The 18688-nt window shown below is 42.0% G+C and overlaps 1 protein-coding gene across 19 annotated transcripts in view; it reads left to right on the top strand.

The window, feature by feature from the left end:
• The window catches only part of CAMK2G (calcium/calmodulin dependent protein kinase II gamma), a 543897-nt gene that overhangs the window by 324908 nt on the left and 200301 nt on the right, over nucleotides 1-18688 (top strand). For all 19 annotated transcript variants that reach the window (XM_033940484.1, XM_033940503.1, XM_033940486.1 and 16 more), the window contains 2 exons: nucleotides 7312-7414; nucleotides 13661-13744. In XM_033940484.1, coding sequence (XP_033796375.1) covers nucleotides 7312-7414; nucleotides 13661-13744 — 187 coding nt within the window. The remainder of the gene's footprint in view (nucleotides 1-7311; nucleotides 7415-13660; nucleotides 13745-18688) is intronic.

The raw sequence follows: 18688 nt of genomic DNA, 5'->3' as shown, positions 1-18688 counted from the left end.
AACAGTTCTAAAGATTATTTGTTGAGGACTAAGATTGTTTAGGCCAGTTACCTAAGTACTTCAGGAACAGATGTGTTCTTAGCCGTACTTAAGAACATGGTTGCAGCTTCATTTGATTTCACTAAGCAGTATTTTCAGTGGCATAGACTCCTACACTTCTCCTGTAGCAGATTCAGGAATGAAGCATGGCCACATTAAGAACAGTGTGTGGTTATGCATGCTGAACCTTAGAGGGAACACTGGCGTAGGGACAGTTGGCCCATTTATCAGCTGGGAGCAGAGGTAAGCACCAAGAATCTTAAAAATCTACAAGTTATGAGTTACTTAAGAACAACTTTAAACACATAACTCGTTCTTAACCTGGGGACTCCTTGTAGTACAAAATTCCCCTCTATCCCCCACTCCTTCCCCATCCACCATCCTATCTTCCTACTCTGTTCTTATCACAGGAGGAAAGGAAATCCTATGAGAGTCCCAAACGAAAACTTATCCTAGGGCCTGGGCTCTTATGGCCCCAGGATTCATAGCATCCATCAGCCTCCTCCCCCTTCCCCCCTTTATCCATGAGCAGGAAAGTACAAACAACAAAATCTTTAGGTAGTCAACTCTCCTCTTTCCTGGTGTCTGGCGGCACATTATTGTGCTATGGCACACAGTTTGCGATACAGTGATATAGAGACAGATTTAAAGAGGATACTAGCAATCATTTATGTATGAAAAAAAAATTGATTAATACCAGGGGATAAAAAATCCATGCAAGTAAAGGTTGACAAATTTTTTGAGGTAAATTTTAGGAAACATCGGAACCAACAGTGCCGCAATTTAGATATAACCTACCAAAAAGAGAACAAAATATATAAATTGTACTACTCAAGCAACAGAATGGTGAGCGATTAGCATATGAAGTCCTAAACCTACTGGAACAGAGAGAGGCACAAAAAGGATATTGAAAGCATTAATCAAGCCAATTATATTCCCATTTCACGAAGAAAAGACTGCAGAGAGTCTAAGAACATCGACTATGTGATAAAGAGCTATAAAGCTTAACATCTGTTGTTTGAAATGGCTGGCCAGACATCTGTGAAAAGGCCCCCGAGATCTCGTATAGTTGCTGCGACAAGCTTAGTGTGCAGGACAATATTACATTCAAAGGCATCAACATTGTGAAGAGACTATATCATGGATACATTGCATCCCCACTTGCCTGTGAAAAGCTAGTGTTACAGGAAGTCATTTTAGAAGCCTTGTGTGACATCTATAACATAGTAGATGACGGCAGATAAAGACCCGAAAGGTCCATCCAGTCTGCTCAACCTGATTCAATTTAAATTTTTTAATTTTTTCTTCTTAGCTATTTCTGGGCAAGAATCCAAAGCTTTACCCGGTACTGTGCTTGGGTTCCAACTGCCGAAATCTCTGTTAAGACTTACTCCAGCCCATCTACACCCTCCCAGCCATTGAAGCCCTCCCCAGCCCATCCTCCACCAAACGGCCATATACAGACACAGACTGTGCAAGTCTGCCCAGTACTGGCCTTAGTTCAATATTTAATATTATTTTCTGATTCTAAATCCTCTGTGTTCATCCCACACTTCTTTGAACTCAGTCACAGTTTTACTCTCCACCACCTCTCTCGGGAGCGCATTCCAGGCATCCACTACCCTCTCCGTAAAGTAGAATTTCCTAACATTGCCCCTGAATCTACCACCCCTCAGCCTCAAATTATGTCCTCTGGTTTTACCATTTTCCTTTCTCTGGAAAAGATTTTGTTCTACGTTAATACCCTTCAAGTATTTGAACATCTGAATCATATCTCCCCTGTCTCTTCTTTCCTCTAGGGTATACATATTCAGGGCTTCCAGTCTCTCCTCATACGTCTTCTGGGGCAAGCCTCCTATCATTTTCATCACCCTCCTCTGGACCGCCTCAAGTCTTCTTACGTCCTTCGCCAGATAAGGTCTCCAAAACTGAACACAATACTCCAAGTGGGGCCTTACCAATGACCTGTACAGGGGCATCAACACCTTCTACTGACTACGCCTCTCTTTATACAGCCCAGCATCCTTCTGGCAGCAGCCACTGCCTTGTCACACTGTTTTTTCGCCTTTAGATCTTCGGACACTATCACCCCAAGGTCCCTCTCCCCGTCCGTGCATATCAGCTTCTCTCCTCCCAGCATGTACGGTTCCTTCCTATTATTAATCCCCGAATGCATTACTCTGCATTTCTTTGCATTGAATTTTAGTTGCCAGGCATTAGACCATTCCTCTAACTTTTGCAGATCCTTTTTCATATTTTCCACTCCCTCTTCGGTGTCTACTCTGTTACAAATCTTGGTGTCATCTGCAAAAAGGCACACTTTTCCTTCTAACCCTTCAGCAATGTCACTCACAAACATATTGAACAGGATTGACCCTAGCACCGAACCCTGAGGGACTCCACTACTTACCTTTCCTTCCTTCGAGCGCCTTCCATTAACCACCACCCTCTTGCGTCTGTCCGACAGCCAGTTTCTGACCCAGTTCACCACTTTGGGTCCTAACTTCAGCCCTTCAAGTTTGTTCAACAGCTTCCTATGAGGAACTGTATCAAAGGCTTTGCTGAAATCCAAGTAAATTACATCTAGCATATGTCCTCGATCCAGCTCTCTGGTCACCCAATCAAAAAATTCAATCAGGTTCATTTGGCACGATTTACCTTTTGTAAAGCCATGTTGCCTCAGATCCTGTAACCCATTAGATTCAAGGAAGTACACTATCCTTTCTTTCAGCAACACTTCCATTATTTTTCCAACAACTGAAGTGAGACTCACCGGCCTGTAGTTTCCTGCTTCATCCCTGTGACCACTTTTATGAATAGGGACCACATCTATATATGCTTAGGCCTCTGGTATTATAAAAGGACCATTAAAATGTAAAAAAAAAAAAATTGCTTTTAGGAGCTTGGCTCTTTAGTTCGACTCCTAACCAATGTTCCCTCTAAGGATTGATGAGGTGTGTGCAAAAAAAATATGCATGAGCGACAAGTTACATACTCCACAAATTTATGAGCAGGCGCGGAGGACGCATTTTTAAACAAATGTAGTTTATCCTTGTACTCCTTATGTAATTTTAATCATCTATGGATATGTTTGTATGTTTATTGTTCAAATGGTTTTATTTATTTCCCCAAATTTATTTTTGTTAAACGCATTGAAAATATTTGATATTGCGTTTAAATCAAAATCTCAATAAACTTGAAACTTGAAATGAGTGCCCATGAGATTGTGGGAGGGTTAAATACTCAAAGCTTAGAAGAATAACAATTTACTTAAAGTTTTTACTACGCCAGCTTTCTGGTATCTTTACATACAGTGGCGTACGTAGCATATGTAACACCCGGGGCCCATCATTTTTTGGCACCCCCCCATCTGTAAGAAAAACATGATTTTTAGTAACAAACCACACGTCACACATGAGTACCTAGGAAAAGGCAGCATCTTACATATTGCAGTGAGCAATACATCAATACACCCATTGTAAAACTAAACAAGCCAGACCAGCACAGATCAATCCTACACCGTCAATCCTAACAGAAAACCATGTCTTTCGAACATACAGAACACAGAAAACACCTTCGCCTAGTATGGAATATGTCATCACAAACTAACCCTTCACCCTTTTACAAAACTGTAGTGTGGATTTTAGCCACAGTGGTAACAGCCCTGACGCTCATAGAATTCTGAGCATCAGAGCTGTTACCACCACGGCTGGCGCTAAAAAATGCTCCACAGTTTTGTAAAAGGGGGGATAAAATAGAAATACACAGCTTCAGCGCTCTAGCTCAGAGGTGCCCAAACTTTTTGGGCTTGTGAGCTACTTTAAAATGACCAAGTCAAAATGATCTACCAACAATAAAATTAAAAAACACAAAGCACACTATACGCTGAGAAAATGTTAATTATCATTCCTATTCTGGGTTTTATTCAAAGAGGTCAAGGCAGATGACTCTATGCATTGTCACCTCAGTAACAACCATACATAAATAGACAAATATACCCCCCATCCTTTTTATTAAACCATAATAGCAGTTTTTAGCGCAGGGAACTGCGCTAAATGCCCAGTGCTGCTCTCGACGCTCATAGGCTCCCTGCGCTAAAAAACACTATTGCGATTTAGTAAAAGGGGGCCATAGTGCAAAATATAGACAGCATATATAAATTCAGACATATTTTGATCACTAAATTTAAAATAAAATCATTTTTCCTACCTTGTCTGGTGATTTCATGAGTCTCTGGTTGCACTTTCATCTTCTGACTGCATCCAATCTTTCTTCCCTTCTTTCAGCCTGTATGCTTCCTCTCCTCCAGACCTCATTCCCTCCCCTAACTTTTTCTTCCTCTCTCCTTGCCCTTTCTTTCTTTTTTTCTGTTTCCCTTCTGTCTCCCTACCCTCCACAAAGCCACTGCTGCCACCATCGGGAGAAACAGGCCCCAAAGCCACCGCCGCGGCTGCCCGAAGCTTTCTCTGCTTCACATCGGGCCAACCAGCTTCCCACGACGTCAATTCTGCCGTCGGAGAGGAAGTTCTGCCCAGCCAGGCAGCGATTGGCTGGCCCGAACTTCCTCTCCGACTGCAGCCTTAGGGCGGGTGCACAGCCGGGGCGGACCGCCCCCCCCCGTCCTTGGAGGACACAGAAGACGTGGTAGCGGCTCCTCTCATGAATCCCCACCTGCGTCGGGAAGTCCGATGCATTCGGGGATCTTGAGAGGAGCCGCCGCTGCATCTTTTAACTTTAAACTACAGGCTGCCGCCGCTTCCTCTCACCTCTGCCCGCCCTCGAGTGAGCGACAGGGGAAAGCGTATGAGCGACGCCACTGAAAATAGTGAGCGATCACTCATGAGCTCACCTTAGAGGGAACACTGCCCTAACTCCTCTCACCTTGGGTTCTGCATCCCCAACCCTCTGTGTCATGTCTTCTCTGTCAAAATGTACAGTGCTGCATGCATCTTGCAGCGCTATATAAGTGATAAATAGTAGCTGTCTTCTCTTACAACTATAGTTTTCTGGAATATGATTCTTAATGTGCAAGTAGCAAACCTCGGCACCTACATATTTAAGCCCTGGTACTTATGTATACTGTACAAGGCCCAGGGAGTGATGCTGCTCTTCCAATAGGCATGTATTTTTAGAAAATGTTTGATTCTGCTGCAACTGTACGGAAATACCCACTGGAAATTAGGCTGGAAATTGTGAATGCCTCAATTTGGATTTTTCATTTCTAACCTAGATAGTTTATGGAAAATGGGGCTTTGCCTCTATTTAACATGCAGTCATAAATGTTTGATGTGAATAAAATATGAAGCCAATGCATTTCCATCCTCCAGTGTTGGGCCTGCTTCCAAGGGTCTTTCTCCAACCAGGAACCACACGATCTTCAGAATGTGCAGAACACCACCTTCATACTGCCATTTCAAATGATCATAATGCCATGAGAATATTTTAAAGTCAAGTATGTGCACATTTTTATAGGCAATTAATTCACACAGTTCTCAAGTTTATGCTCACTTCTATTAGATAATAAATTCAGGCAGATATTGAGTCTGTACCCCATTCATATAACTGCTATTCAAATGCACCACCAGCCAATCCAATTACAGAACTCCAAGGGAGCAAATTAATTGTATATATTTGGCCCAATATTTAACATCTCTCCATTACTATTAATTTATTTCACATTTTTGGCAGACATGCAGTCCAGTCCAGCATTTGATGTCTTGGTGCACAACTCCTTCTGTGCTACTAAGTTATTAATGCCAGAAGTGATGGAAACAGTTAGTTAGATGCTTAGATGAACTAGACAGGATGTATAAGAAATCGAAATCTAACATGTACTATGACGGGCAAGCCAGGGGTCTTCCAAGAATTACATCTGGTACATGCACCAGGGAGGGGCTTGAGGATCTGACTGGCCTAGGTTGTTTAAGGCCCCTTCTTTGGGCTTAGCCTTAGGCTCCTCCCCAGTGCATCTGGGGAGGGGCCTAAGAATCTGGCCAAGCACATAAGGGAGAGAGAGTAGGGATCATTGGAGGCGCGGTGTGGGGGGGGGATTGCGTAACAGTGGGGATTTCTCCCGCTATCGGTGGGGAGGGGGTGTTGCTTGGTGTCAGGAGAGAGTGGGCATCTCTCCTGCTGCCAAGGGCTGTCGGGAGTGCATTGGTTGGTAGCGGGAAGGAGTGGGCATCTCTTCCACTGCCAGGAAGGTGTTGGGGGGGGGGCATTGCTTGGCGGCAGGAGAGGGTAAGCATCTCTCTTGCTGATCTTCAATTTGGTTTGGAGTTTTTTATTACAGTATTATTTTAATTTGCATGGGGGTGGGGGGTCTGAGCTGTGAAACTTTACTTTCCTGTCAGTGCTTGAGCCAATCAGCGTTGAGGCACTGATCAGAAAGTAAGGCAACAGCAGCTCAGACATATCGGTAAATTTTGGCTGCAAATGTGGCACAATGAGGTTAGAGAATCACTTGGTGATTATAGAGAATCGCTCTTGAGTGATCATTTTAATACTGATGACCTCATTGTACTATATTTGCATGGCAGTATCAGAGATTGCTAGAAAACTCAAAAAAGACCTCTGTAAGTTGTTTTGATAATCCACCACTAAAATACTTGCACGCTGAACTGGCTGGAACCGGTTTAGCGAGCACATTAAAGGCAGATTTTAGTTTTGAGAATCTGCCCCTGAGTAGGTACTGCTAATAGTGTTGTGAAGGAGTAGAGGACTGATGTGTGGGCAAGGTGATAAGCACCTTACTGATCCTGTCTCTGTATATTGTGATAATTGGGGAAATCTTGCAGGGCCAGTATTTACAGCATTTTCAAAATCACTTGCTGAATATTATGATCTTTGTGGGTGGAGGGTAACATAAAGTGTTTCTCTGGTTCTTGCATTGGTTTCGAAAGTCAGTTAGTCTAGCAAATTTGTTTAGCAGAGTTGCATCAGTCTCTCCCCGACAGATTTTTTTTCAGAAACACCACTCAAAGCTCAAGCTTTATCAGTGCTTCAAGCTTCACTTGATGATAAAGCTTGCGCTTTGAGTGTTTATAATATGTCGCATGAGTTTCGTGACATACTTGGAGGTTATTTGTGGTTTAATGTATCCCTGTATGAGTATATGAGCCTGTCTAATAACTAGTTTATTTTTTTCAGAGACAGTAGATGGGTGGTAGCTGGAAAAAAAAAAAAAAAAAAAGGATTTCTGAACAAGAAACAGAAATAAAGAAAAATGGATGTTTTTAATGATGATGGTTTTCTCTTCCCACCTATCCATAGCCAGAGAACTTGCTACTGGCAAGCAAAACCAAGGGTGCCGCAGTGAAACTGGCTGATTTCGGGCTGGCCATAGAAGTTCAGGGGGACCAACAGGCCTGGTTTGGTAAGAGCAAAAAAAAAAAAAAAAAATATATATATATATATATATATATATATATATATATATATATACTAGTGTTTAAGCCCGTTACGTTAACAAGTGCTAGAATAGATGTCTGTCTTTCTTTTTCTCTCTCTTCCCTGCCCCATCTATCATTTTTTCTTTCTTTCTTTTTCTCTTTCTTCCCTGCCCCGCCTATCTTTCTTTCTTTTTCTTTCTCTCCTGCCGTCTATTTTTCTTTCTTTCTGTCTCTCTCCCTGCCCAGACCCTCACTGAAGCCGCCTTCCAGAGTGACAGCTGAGGGATCCCTTGCCCTTTCCTCATTCCAGCTGTGGCTTTCACTTTCCAGTGGCTGTCCCATGTCTCTCTTCTCCTCACCAACCCAGGCCCCAACTCCCAATCAGGCATCTCTTTCCTTCCCCACCCAAGTATCAGTAGCAGCGGCAGCAGTCCTGACCCGCCAACCCCACATTCCTTACCCAAAGCAGAAGTGGCAGCGCTGTAAACAGGCTGTTTGCGGCGAGCCCCGACAGGGCCTTTCTTCTACCACATCCGAAGCTGCTGCTTTGGGTAAGGAATGGGGGTTGACGGGTCAGGACTGCTGCCACTGCGCTGAGACGCTTCCCTGGTCGGCGGTTCCTCCGTGCTCAGCAGCTTCCTCTACTGCGCATGTGGAGGCACGGAGGCACGGCGTTTAAAGTACGCATGCGCGGCTAGGGTTTGTTGTTATAGATATATATATGTATTTCTTAATTATTATTTGTTTCAAATAGCTGTTTTAAACCCAGGTAATCTGGGTTTAAACGTGAACTCGCAGGCCTTGAGCATGCGCAGATGCTCAAGGCCCAGCAGAGGAAGAGGACGATCTTCGGGCACCGGCACCAAGCACAGGACATGCCAGTGCCGGTGCCCAGATGACTGTAAGAAGCGGCGGGGGGTGCCCAATCGTGGCAGGGGGGTGACCAATCGTGTCAGGGGGGTGCCGATCGTGTCGGGGGGTGCCGGATCGCAGGGGGGCCTTCGGGGGAAGCAATGCCGGTTCATGTGGGGGAGGGGAACGTATCAAAGCAAGTTTCAAAGCGAGTTTCCCCATAGGAAATAATGGAAACTTGCTTTGATACGAGCTTGGATTATGGAACGGATTATGCTCGTAATCCAAGGTACCACTGTAGTTATACTTCTTAATGTGGCATACCAATTGGACCCCGCTTCGCATGCAAAGCGAAACTGAGACCCTATTGTACCTATTGGCATTGTAATAAGGATGAGGGCAACCTAACTCATATGCTTTTCCACTGTGATAGGGTTAAACCATTCTGCATCTAAATTTGGTTAACTATCAAGGACATTGTCAAATGTTCTGCAGATATATCCATTGATGTGATAATATTTCGTTCACAACATCCTTGTTTTACTGCTCTTGATTGTCCGCCTAAATTGATTGATTTCCTGTTAGCTATTGATATTTTGCATGTTTTGAAAAATTGGAAATCAGCACCACCGTTGAATTATATGTTTTGGTGGAACTCTGTGTGTCTTTATACAAAATATGAGCAAACAATTATGGTCAGAGGTAACAGCCTCCCTATGAACTCTCAGTTTCGTTCACCTTGGGTGTATCTAGATTGTTATGTCATGGAAAACCTCATTCCTTCCTCTTGACTTGACTATTTGATTTTTCTTTTTTCTCCTCTTCTTTTTTCTCCCTTCTCCCTTATGATGATTCTATACCACGTTGGAGAGATACTTGTAGTAATGTTTGTTCTGTAGATTTATGATGATGACACTTTGGATGTTATATAAAATTTATTTTATAAACTTAATAAAACTTATTTTTTAAAAAAGAAAAGTATACAAGTACTTGTTACATATGTTGCATTACATTACATTAGTGACTTTTATTCCGCCATTACCTTGCAGTTCAAGACGGATTACATAAGAGGTTATCTCGACATTTCCAGAAAAGTTACAGAGTTGAACGGGTTACTTCAGGGGACTGAAGTGCTTCCTGCGGTGTTAGTTTGTTTTGATGGATTTCTTGAATAGCATGGTTTTTATTTCTTTTCTGAAAGTTTTGTAGTCTGGTGTCGTGGTTAGTAGATTGGATAGTTGGCGGTCTAGTTTCGCTGCCTGCGTGGCCAGTAGGCCATTGTACATTTTTTTGCATTTGACGCCTCTGATTGAGGGGTGCATGGATGTCTGGGTTCTCCTTTGCCTGGTTGTGGTAGTTCGGATAAAGTGGTTGTTCATATAAGTTGGGCTGTCTCCATTCATGGCTTTAAAGAGTAGACAGTAAAATTTGAATAGTATGTGCCCTCTTTTTTTATTCCCCATCTTTCAATCTTCTCTTTATCCTTGGTTTTTTCAGTTCATTTTTTAAACTCCTTATTTTAAAGTTTCCCTTGTATCCTTCTCCCATTTTGTTTCTCTTCTCAGCATGTTTCTGTTCTTTGCAACCTTATATCTCGGTTCAGAATCATTTTTCTTATCACCCATTTATCTGCAGCCAGTTCTGTCTTCATCCCCAAGCGCTTCTGTCAAATCATCCACAATTCCTCTCCTCCAGCTTTTTATCTCCTGTCAATCACCTTACTTTTGTCTTCATGGAGAATGACCTTCAGGGTCTCTAGTGTTGTGATACAAGTCCCACATGCCCATTCAGTGCACATTAGTAAGAGCCATCAAAGCGCTCCCAGTATGGCCAATGACCCTATGCATCAGGTGGCTGGCAAAGAGCAGTAACAGATGTGATGCCAATCTAAGCTTTGCCTTATTTTTTCTTTCTTTTTTAAATTAATTTTAAAACTTTTACAAGAATACAAATTCTTGAACAAATAATGATACATCATAAGAAATATAAGAAAAAGGAAATTAGTTACATTTCACTAGAAACAGTCCACATAATGGGAGATCTAAGATACAAATTATAGAGGAACTAATAATCATGCAAGAAAAGAAAGATGAACAACTTTCATCAATATTTTCACAGTCCTGAAATTAAGTACCACTGGAAGCTACAGTAAACGTTCCTCTAAAAAGATCTGAAGTTCAGATGGATCATAAGAAAACATAAGTATGATTCCCCCCTTCTCCCCCCCAACCCCCCCCATGCATTTATAATGAAAGCTTAATCAAAATTGAGAATTTTGAAAACCATAGAAACAGAAAAATGAAGACAGTAAAGTCTACAGATGGCCTATCTAGTCTGCCTGACCATGCCATCTAGCATCTCCTCTTCCTCTCCCATAGATATTAGGGCATCCTAATTTAAGAATTCTAAATTTCCCTCAACTATTAACATCAAGTCCAAAAGACTTATTTCATAGGTTTTTGAAAGAGGCTGTTAATTATTCAGATTTGAGTCTACCATCTCTTCTAAATATCTTCTGTGCCTAAATCAAATCAACCCCTGAAACTTCTTGTTTGCTTGAACTTAATCTACAATAATGATTTCCTTAGTTTTCCTAAAGAAAAGTCTCATTAATTTTATTTTTTGTCTTGGAGGAAAACAGAGTGATTTTCTTGATGATAAAATGTCTGTATTTTAGGATGTGTCTTGTTGGACCTAGGCCAGGAGAAATAAATAATAATAATAATAATAACAGTTTATATACCGCAGGACCGTGAAGTTCTATGCGGTTTACAAAGATTAAAAGATGGTACAAATTGATTGAACTTAACAGAGGTGAAAGATAGTGTTTAACAGCTCAAGGGAACTGTTATTGAAGAGAAAGAGTTGTACGGGTCAGCTGTTTAGATACTTCAGGAACAGATATGTTTTTAGGCGTTTTCTAAATTCCCCATAAGTAATAGGCGTAAGCAATTGTTCTAGATCTTTACCTCATAATGCTGCTTGATGTGAGGAAAAGGTGTTGATGGTGTCTTTGAGTTTACATCCTCTAAATGGGGGGGAAACGAAGTTCAAATGTGAGCTTCTCTTATGTCTGTTGGCTGAGAAGGAGAAAAGGTCAGTTATGTATTTAGGGGCTAGACCGTATAGTACTTTAAAGCAGAGAAAGGCAAACTTAAACTTTACGCGTGCCTCCATCGGTAGCCAATGCAGGTGTCGGTAGTAAGGTGTCACATGATCAAACTTCTTCAGCCCGAAAATCAGTTTGACCGCTGCATTTTGCATTAATTGTAATCGTCGCATATTCTTTGGGGAAATTGCTAAATAGCCGATGTTACAGTAATCAAGTTGACTCAGTACGAGGGATTGTACCAAAATTCTAAATGCTGACATATCAAAATATGCTCTAATGGATCGAAGTTTCCAGAGAGTGAAAAAAACCCTTTCTGATTAAGGAGTCTACTTGGTCTTTCATGGTTAGGCACTGATCTAGTGTTACACCCAATACCTTCATAGTTGAGGGAAATTCAGAATTCTTAAATTAGGATGCCTAATATGGATATCTAAGGGAGAGGAGGAGGAGATAACTAGATGGCATGGTCAGGCAGACTAGATAGGCCATATGTGCTCTAATCCTAGGCTAATGAACCAGTTTATCTTGGATTAAAGAAAACTGTTTCAGTTGTGGCATCTGAGGGTGCTAACTCTCCTTCAGCCCCAACTAAGCCTCCAACTTCTGAATACTAGATGTATTTGAATTCACAGGGTACATACTAGAGCAAATTTGATAGAAAGCATTCAAGGCTGAGTGAATTGTCCCTCCCAAAGTCAGGACTCTTCCCCAAAGTCTGACTAGCTGGAATGCCCTGGAGGAGGATGCTGAGCAAAGCTACCGTGTTTCCTCGAAAATAAGACCTAGCAGGATTTTTGGGGTAGGTCTTAATATAAGCCCTACCCAAAAATAAGCCCTAGTCCCGGGACTCGCCAGCAGTTCCCCCTCCCTCCCATCCCTTGTGCAGCAGAACCCTTGAACGAGCACCCCCCCAAGCACCCGCCCCCGCCGCGCAGCTGAGCTCCCAACCTTCCCTCCCATCCAAACTCCACCGACCGCGAGCGAGCCCTAGTACATACCTCCCTAAGCAGCGTCGGGCCGGCAGCACTATAAACAGGATAATCTGCCACTAAAATGCATGTGGGCTAAACTGGCTGGAACAGGTTTAGCGACTGCGTTAAATGCCAATTTTGCTTTGAGAATCTAGGCCCAAGTATTGGGATGAGGCATTTGCCTGACCATCACACACACTTCGGTTACACCTGCAGTTTAGATTATGCTTAAGGAAAGATACAATCATTTACTTTTAGCAGTTATACTTGTTTTATATGTGCAATTTGATCACAACTAGTGATCCGTTTTCACACAGTAAATTCAGTAACTTGCATATGGCTGTGACCCTTCTGCTATAGTACACTCTTGAGATCAAAGTGAGGTTGCTAAGAAGAAAAGATATATTTTAACTGGCATCCCATCTTCAGTGCAGAATTGTGTCTTATTAAAACTACTTCCAGAGTGTCGCACACTTTCGGGCCCACAGCTTCCAGAATTCGCACCTTGATAGGGAACTGGACCACAAACCGCAGGCCCTGGTTTTTGAGCTCAGAGCAGTAGGGCGCCAATGCACGCCTTCGCGCAGCCACTTCCACAGAGAAATCAGTAAACATAAGTATCTTAGCGCCCTTGTATTCCAGCGTGCCCTCCTTTCTGTACAGGAACATCAGGTGGGCTTTGTCAGCGAAGTTGAGAATCCTGGCAATTACAGGATGTGGCCGGCCATCGCCCTCAGGGCAGGGACCCAAGCGATGAATGCGGGCACTCTAGCCGGGGTGTGTGATTTGTATGTGGCTGGACTTGCCCATTTTCTCCCTGCTTTGTATCTGTATTTCTTCATTGTTATGTTTGTTCTTGAATAAAAATGATTTCAAACACACAAAAAAACTACTACTTTAGAGTTTTAACACAAAACATGTCCTATTGAAAACCTCTTTATACACAGCCAACTCAGTTGAAAAGTCAGGCCAATAGGTGCAGCTTACCCTATATGGGTGATCCCAGAAGAGATGAGGGTCACAGGGTGATTAAAATATAATTTAAAGTCAAACAGGATCAACAGAAGAGGATTTGAACCCATGTTACATTACATTAGGGACTTCTATTCCACCTATACCTTGCAGTTCCCATTTGTTTCTTAATTCAATGGCTAAAATACTAGTGTACACCCATATAGATAGATAGATAGATGTAAATAGATAGTTAAAAAAGGATGGATGTTTTTAGGAGAAAAGAGATTATTGTTAGTATGTTTAATGTGTTTCAGTGCTTTTCATTGTTTCTTTTGAAATAGGATTTGCTGGTACTCCAGGTTACCTTTCCCCTGAGGTCCTACGAAAAGATCCCTATGGAAAACCTGTAGACATTTGGGCATGTGGTAAGATCTTAGAAATTTTTGATTTTGGTACAGCATATTAATTCTCTCCTTTATTTGTAAAACCTGAGACCATTATTGAAGAAAGCAGCATATCTCTTCATTTTGAATCAATGACAAAACTCGGATTTCTCAAATTGGTGTATGGGCTAAATATAAGATCTGTGAAAACAGAACTGGAAAACAAGAGTGTGTTTTTGTTCATTAAGCGTGGCAACATGTGTTAAAACACAAGCAAGAAACAGAGAGAATAGGTCCTAGGGATACTAAATATGATTGAACATGAATTGTTTAACCATTAAAAAAACACAACACAACACACATATTAGCTTCTGTTTGTCAGAAACTGCTGAGACCTTGGTACATCTGGAGGAGGAGGACTTGGGAGCATTGTGGTTTGACAGTCATAGCATATTAAGACAGAAATGTACATATTTTATAGCCTGATTTTTTTTCATCTACTATAATAAAACGTTAAGCGCGCATGCGTACTCTTACCTGCGTGATCCCTGATCCGTGGGTCCTTGGCCGGCAGGAGTGCGCATACAACGGTCCCTCTCTCGCAGACCCCAAGGTGATGTGCGGTCTTGCTGGCTCCCTTACACTTCATGCCCAGCCGAAGTTTATTTTTAAGTTTAAAAGCCGCAGCGGTGGCTCCTCTCACGAGCCGCACCTGTGTCGGAGAAGGCTTCTGACGCAGGCAGTGATTGTGAGAGGAGCTGCCGCAGCACCTTTAAACTTAAAAATAAACTCCGGCAAGGGACTAAGGGAGCCAGCCAGACCGCGGGAAGGGAATGGGGGGGGAGGGGCGGCAAAGGACTTAGGGAATAGGCCAGACCGCGGGAATGGAAGGGGAGAAGGGGGAAATGCTGCTGTTGATGCACAGGGAATTGGAGGGGGAGGGAAATACTGATGATGCACAGGGACGTGGAGGGAGAGGGAAATTCTGCTGCTGCACTGGGAAGTGGGGTGGGGGAGGGTACAGGGAAATGAAAGGGGAGGGAAATGCTGCTGCTGCACAGGGAAATGGAGGGGGGGGAAATGCTGCTGTGGTTGCTGCACAGGGAAGTGGGGGGGAGAGAAATGCTGCTTCTGCATAGGGGGCAGTGAGAGAGACAGATAGAAAGAAAGACAGTGGGAGGGAGGGAGAAAGAAAGGAAGAAAACCACAGGGGCAGGGAGAGAGACAGAAAGACAGACAGACAAAGGGGGCCAGGGAGAGAGACAGACAGAAAGAAAGAAAGACAGCAAGCGCAAGGGAGAAAGACAGAAAGAAAGAAAGACAGACATATATTCCAGGGCTGTGGAGTCAGTAGATAAATGTTCCGACTCCGACTCCTCAGTTTTTTGTACTTCAGACTCCGACTCCAGGTACCCAAAATTTCCTCCGACTCCAACTCCGACTCCACAGCACTGGTTAATTTTCAGATCGTTAAAATGGAATGTCAAGTTGAGAGAAATGAGCATTTTCGACACCACCTTCTTTTTGCTTTTAATCAAGGTTCTAAGGCTGCAGAAGCTGCTCGTAACATTTGTGCTGTGTATATAGTGGGTGCTATAGCTGAAAGAATCGCTCGTGATTGGTATGCCAAGTTCAAAAATGGAGTCGGTAGATAAATGTTCCGACTCTGACTCCTCATTTTTTTGTACTTCTGACTCCGACTCCAGGTACCCGAAATTTCCTCCGACTCCGACTCCTCGACTCCGACTCCACAGCCCTGATATATTCTAGCACCCGTTAATGTAACAGGCTAAAAGACTAGTAAAGCATTAAAAGTATCAAGTTTCAAGTTTATTAAAAAGTTTGTTATACCGCTTATACAAATTTCTAGGTGGTGTACAATAATAGTAAAAAAAGGGGAAATCGTTAAAAATTACACCAAGCGAAAGACCACTGGAGACAAAAAAGTAAACTCCACACAAAAGGGGAAAAGGGAAGAACTACAATATTTAAAATAAAATAAAGTACATTTAAAAGGGAAAAATCAGTAGGAAGGGAAAGACTGACAATTGTTTAGTCCTAAAAAGGACAGTTTTATCTGAAAGCATCCTCAAATAAAAAAGTTTTGAATTTAGCTTTAAATTGTTTAAGAGAAGGTTCCGTCCGCAAATAGGGAGGCAATGAGTTCCAAAGGGTAGGAGCAGTAACAGCAAAATTATTGGATCTCAAAGTGTTGATCGATTTGAGAAATGGGACAATTAAAAGATTCTGCGATGTGGAACGAAGAGATCTAGTTGGGTGATAAGGAGTAAGAAGTTGGTCAATAAATGCTGGTTGGTTGAGTGATTTGGTAGTAAAAGTTAATAACAAGATTTTATAGTTAATTCGATGTTCAACTGGTAACCAGTGAGCATCAATTAGAAGAGGTGAAACGTGGTCATATTTTCTAGCACCATAAATAATTTTAATAGCAGTGTTTTGTATTATCTGTAAGCGTCTTATTTCCTTTCTGGTGATACCCTTATAGAGGGAGTTACAGTAATCTATACAAGCGATGACTAAAGAATGGATTAATGTATTTAAGGAGGAAAGGTCTAAGAGTTTGGAAAGAGAACGAATCGTTCTGAGGCGGTGGAAACATTTCTGAACCACCGTACTGATGTGATCATGGAAAGAAAATTTAGAGTCAAAGGTTACTCCTAAAAGTTTCAGGGTGGGAACCATGTTAATTGGAAAGGATTCGAATTTCAAAGGGGCATGGAGAGTTAGCCCTTCTATAAGAGGGAAAATCATAAGTTTGGATTTATCAATGTTGAGTGATAACATATTTGCATCAAGCCATGATTTGATTTTTTTGAGTTTTAGGTTGATTGAGGCAACTTCCCCAATGTTATTCAAATCAATCGGGTGAACTAGCTGTACAGCGTCAGCATAAGCGAAAATGGTGAAGCCAATAGATTGGCCCACCGTCAGAAGAGGAGACAGAAAGATATTGAAAAGGAGAGGGGACAGGATAGATCCTTGAGGAATCCCATATCCGGTGGAAGAAGGTTCAGAGGAGGAGTTGTTAAAGATAACCTTAGATGATCTGTGCGAAAAGTAAGGAGTGGTTGTGGTTAAAGGGGGGCTTCTGTATTCCTCTGTGATGGATGTATCCACTTGTAGGTAGCCAGGTTTGTCAATGTATTTCATATCATTGCAGAAATAGTGGGCTTTATGGTTGATCTAACACCAGAGTTTGCGTTACTGGGCTTACATATAAGACGTAGTTCAAGAGGTTCTAAGAAAATAATTTTTCAAATGCTCTATGCAACAAGATTCACTGTTGCTGTCTACTGAACAGCACTTATAGCCAATAAGCCTTGGGGAGCTCAATTACGTATTTGAAATAGCCTGTAAAGAAATACTGACATATTTGCTTAAAAGGAAGCAACATACATATGAATGGATTGGAATTTTTTTAATGCCAGCTTTGGTGTTTAAAAAAAAATTAGTATTCCTATTCAGATAGGTGAAGATGCTGAATGTACGAGGGTCAATTCATAAATAATGCACACTTTTTTTTTTTTTTTTTTTACATTTGGGGGTTTTTTTCCCCAAGTATTTCTTTACAGTCCTTCAATATAGTCTCCCTGCTTTGTAATGACCAAGTCCCAACATCTGGGAAGTTTCATTATTCCATCTAAGACACCGTTTTTGTTCAGTTGCTGAATGGCTCAGGTAACGGCGGAAGAAAGCTCTTCCAGAGATGCAAAATGATGTCCACACATAGGTTGTTTCAACTTTGAAAAAGGTCGAAGTCTGGATCATGAGGTAACACCTCCCAGCTGTATTCATGTAGTTTTTCAATGACTACATTCACCATATGCGGGCGAGCGTTGTTGTGAAGAATGAGCGGCCTAGCCAAGAACAACTGAGGTCGGGTTTTGTGCATTTTTCTGCGCATTTTTTGCAAAGAAATCACGATAAAACACTGCTGTGACACTTCTTACACATGGAACTTTGTCTGTGATGATGATGCCTTCATGATCATAAGCAAAAATCATCATTTGTTTGACTTTTGATGAGCTCATTGAAATTTTTTTGGTCGTGGGGGAAGATATGGAGCTCTCCACTCGGACTGTGATTTCAGCTCCGGCTCAAAGTCTCTGACCCACGTTTCATCAATAGCAACAATGCAATTCAAGAATGCCTGACCTTCAATGTTGAGTCTTTGTTTCAACACGGTTGCATTGTCCAAGCATCTCTGCTGCTGTTCAGCAGTCAAAAAGTAGGGGACCCATCATGCAGAAATTTTTCTCTTTTTTAAATCATTTGTCAGAGTTCGGTATACTGATGTCAGTGGAATCCCTATGGTTTCAGAAAGTTCCTCGCATGTCACACAACGATCTTGTTCAAGATCAGCCACAAGTTTCACACATTGTTCATTGGTTGTTGATTTCGGCAGTCCTGGTCTTGCATCATCATCTATGCTCACATGACAGCTCCGAAAACATGTTGCCTACTGAGAAACTGTACTACGGTCCACTGTTAACTCACTACAAACTTCATGTAATGCACTGTGGATTTCTGTCGGGTTTTTGCCACATAGAGTTTCAATCTTAATGTATGACCTCTGATCGCTAACAGACACAGTACCCGAGACACCAGCAACCTCCATTTCCCACACTTGTCACAGCCACACTATATACACTATATGCTCCTTGCTGCTTCAAATACTGAAGTAAAAGTGAAATAAGGTTTACTGCAATTGAATGATCCACTCTCCAATGTTGCCAACATGAAATGACCCTTATACTTGAAATGCATCTTCTGGCTGCTCTGAAACAATGACATTCAGCTGCTATCAGTACAACTAAATAGTATACTCAAAGACTGCTTTTTTAAAGTAAACTGTTTTGCTGTCGAAAATTGCTGCTATTTCTAGTGCAGAGGGTACAGTAGTCTTGACAAATGGGTTTCTTCCTTTAACCCCTTGAGGATTACAGAAGGTGTCATCTACATTTT

This window comes from Geotrypetes seraphini, chromosome 4, assembly GCF_902459505.1.
Source record: "Geotrypetes seraphini chromosome 4, aGeoSer1.1, whole genome shotgun sequence".
NCBI classification, from domain to species: Eukaryota; Metazoa; Chordata; class Amphibia; order Gymnophiona; family Dermophiidae; genus Geotrypetes; species Geotrypetes seraphini.
This window is presented reverse-complemented; position numbering and strand designations above follow the sequence as displayed.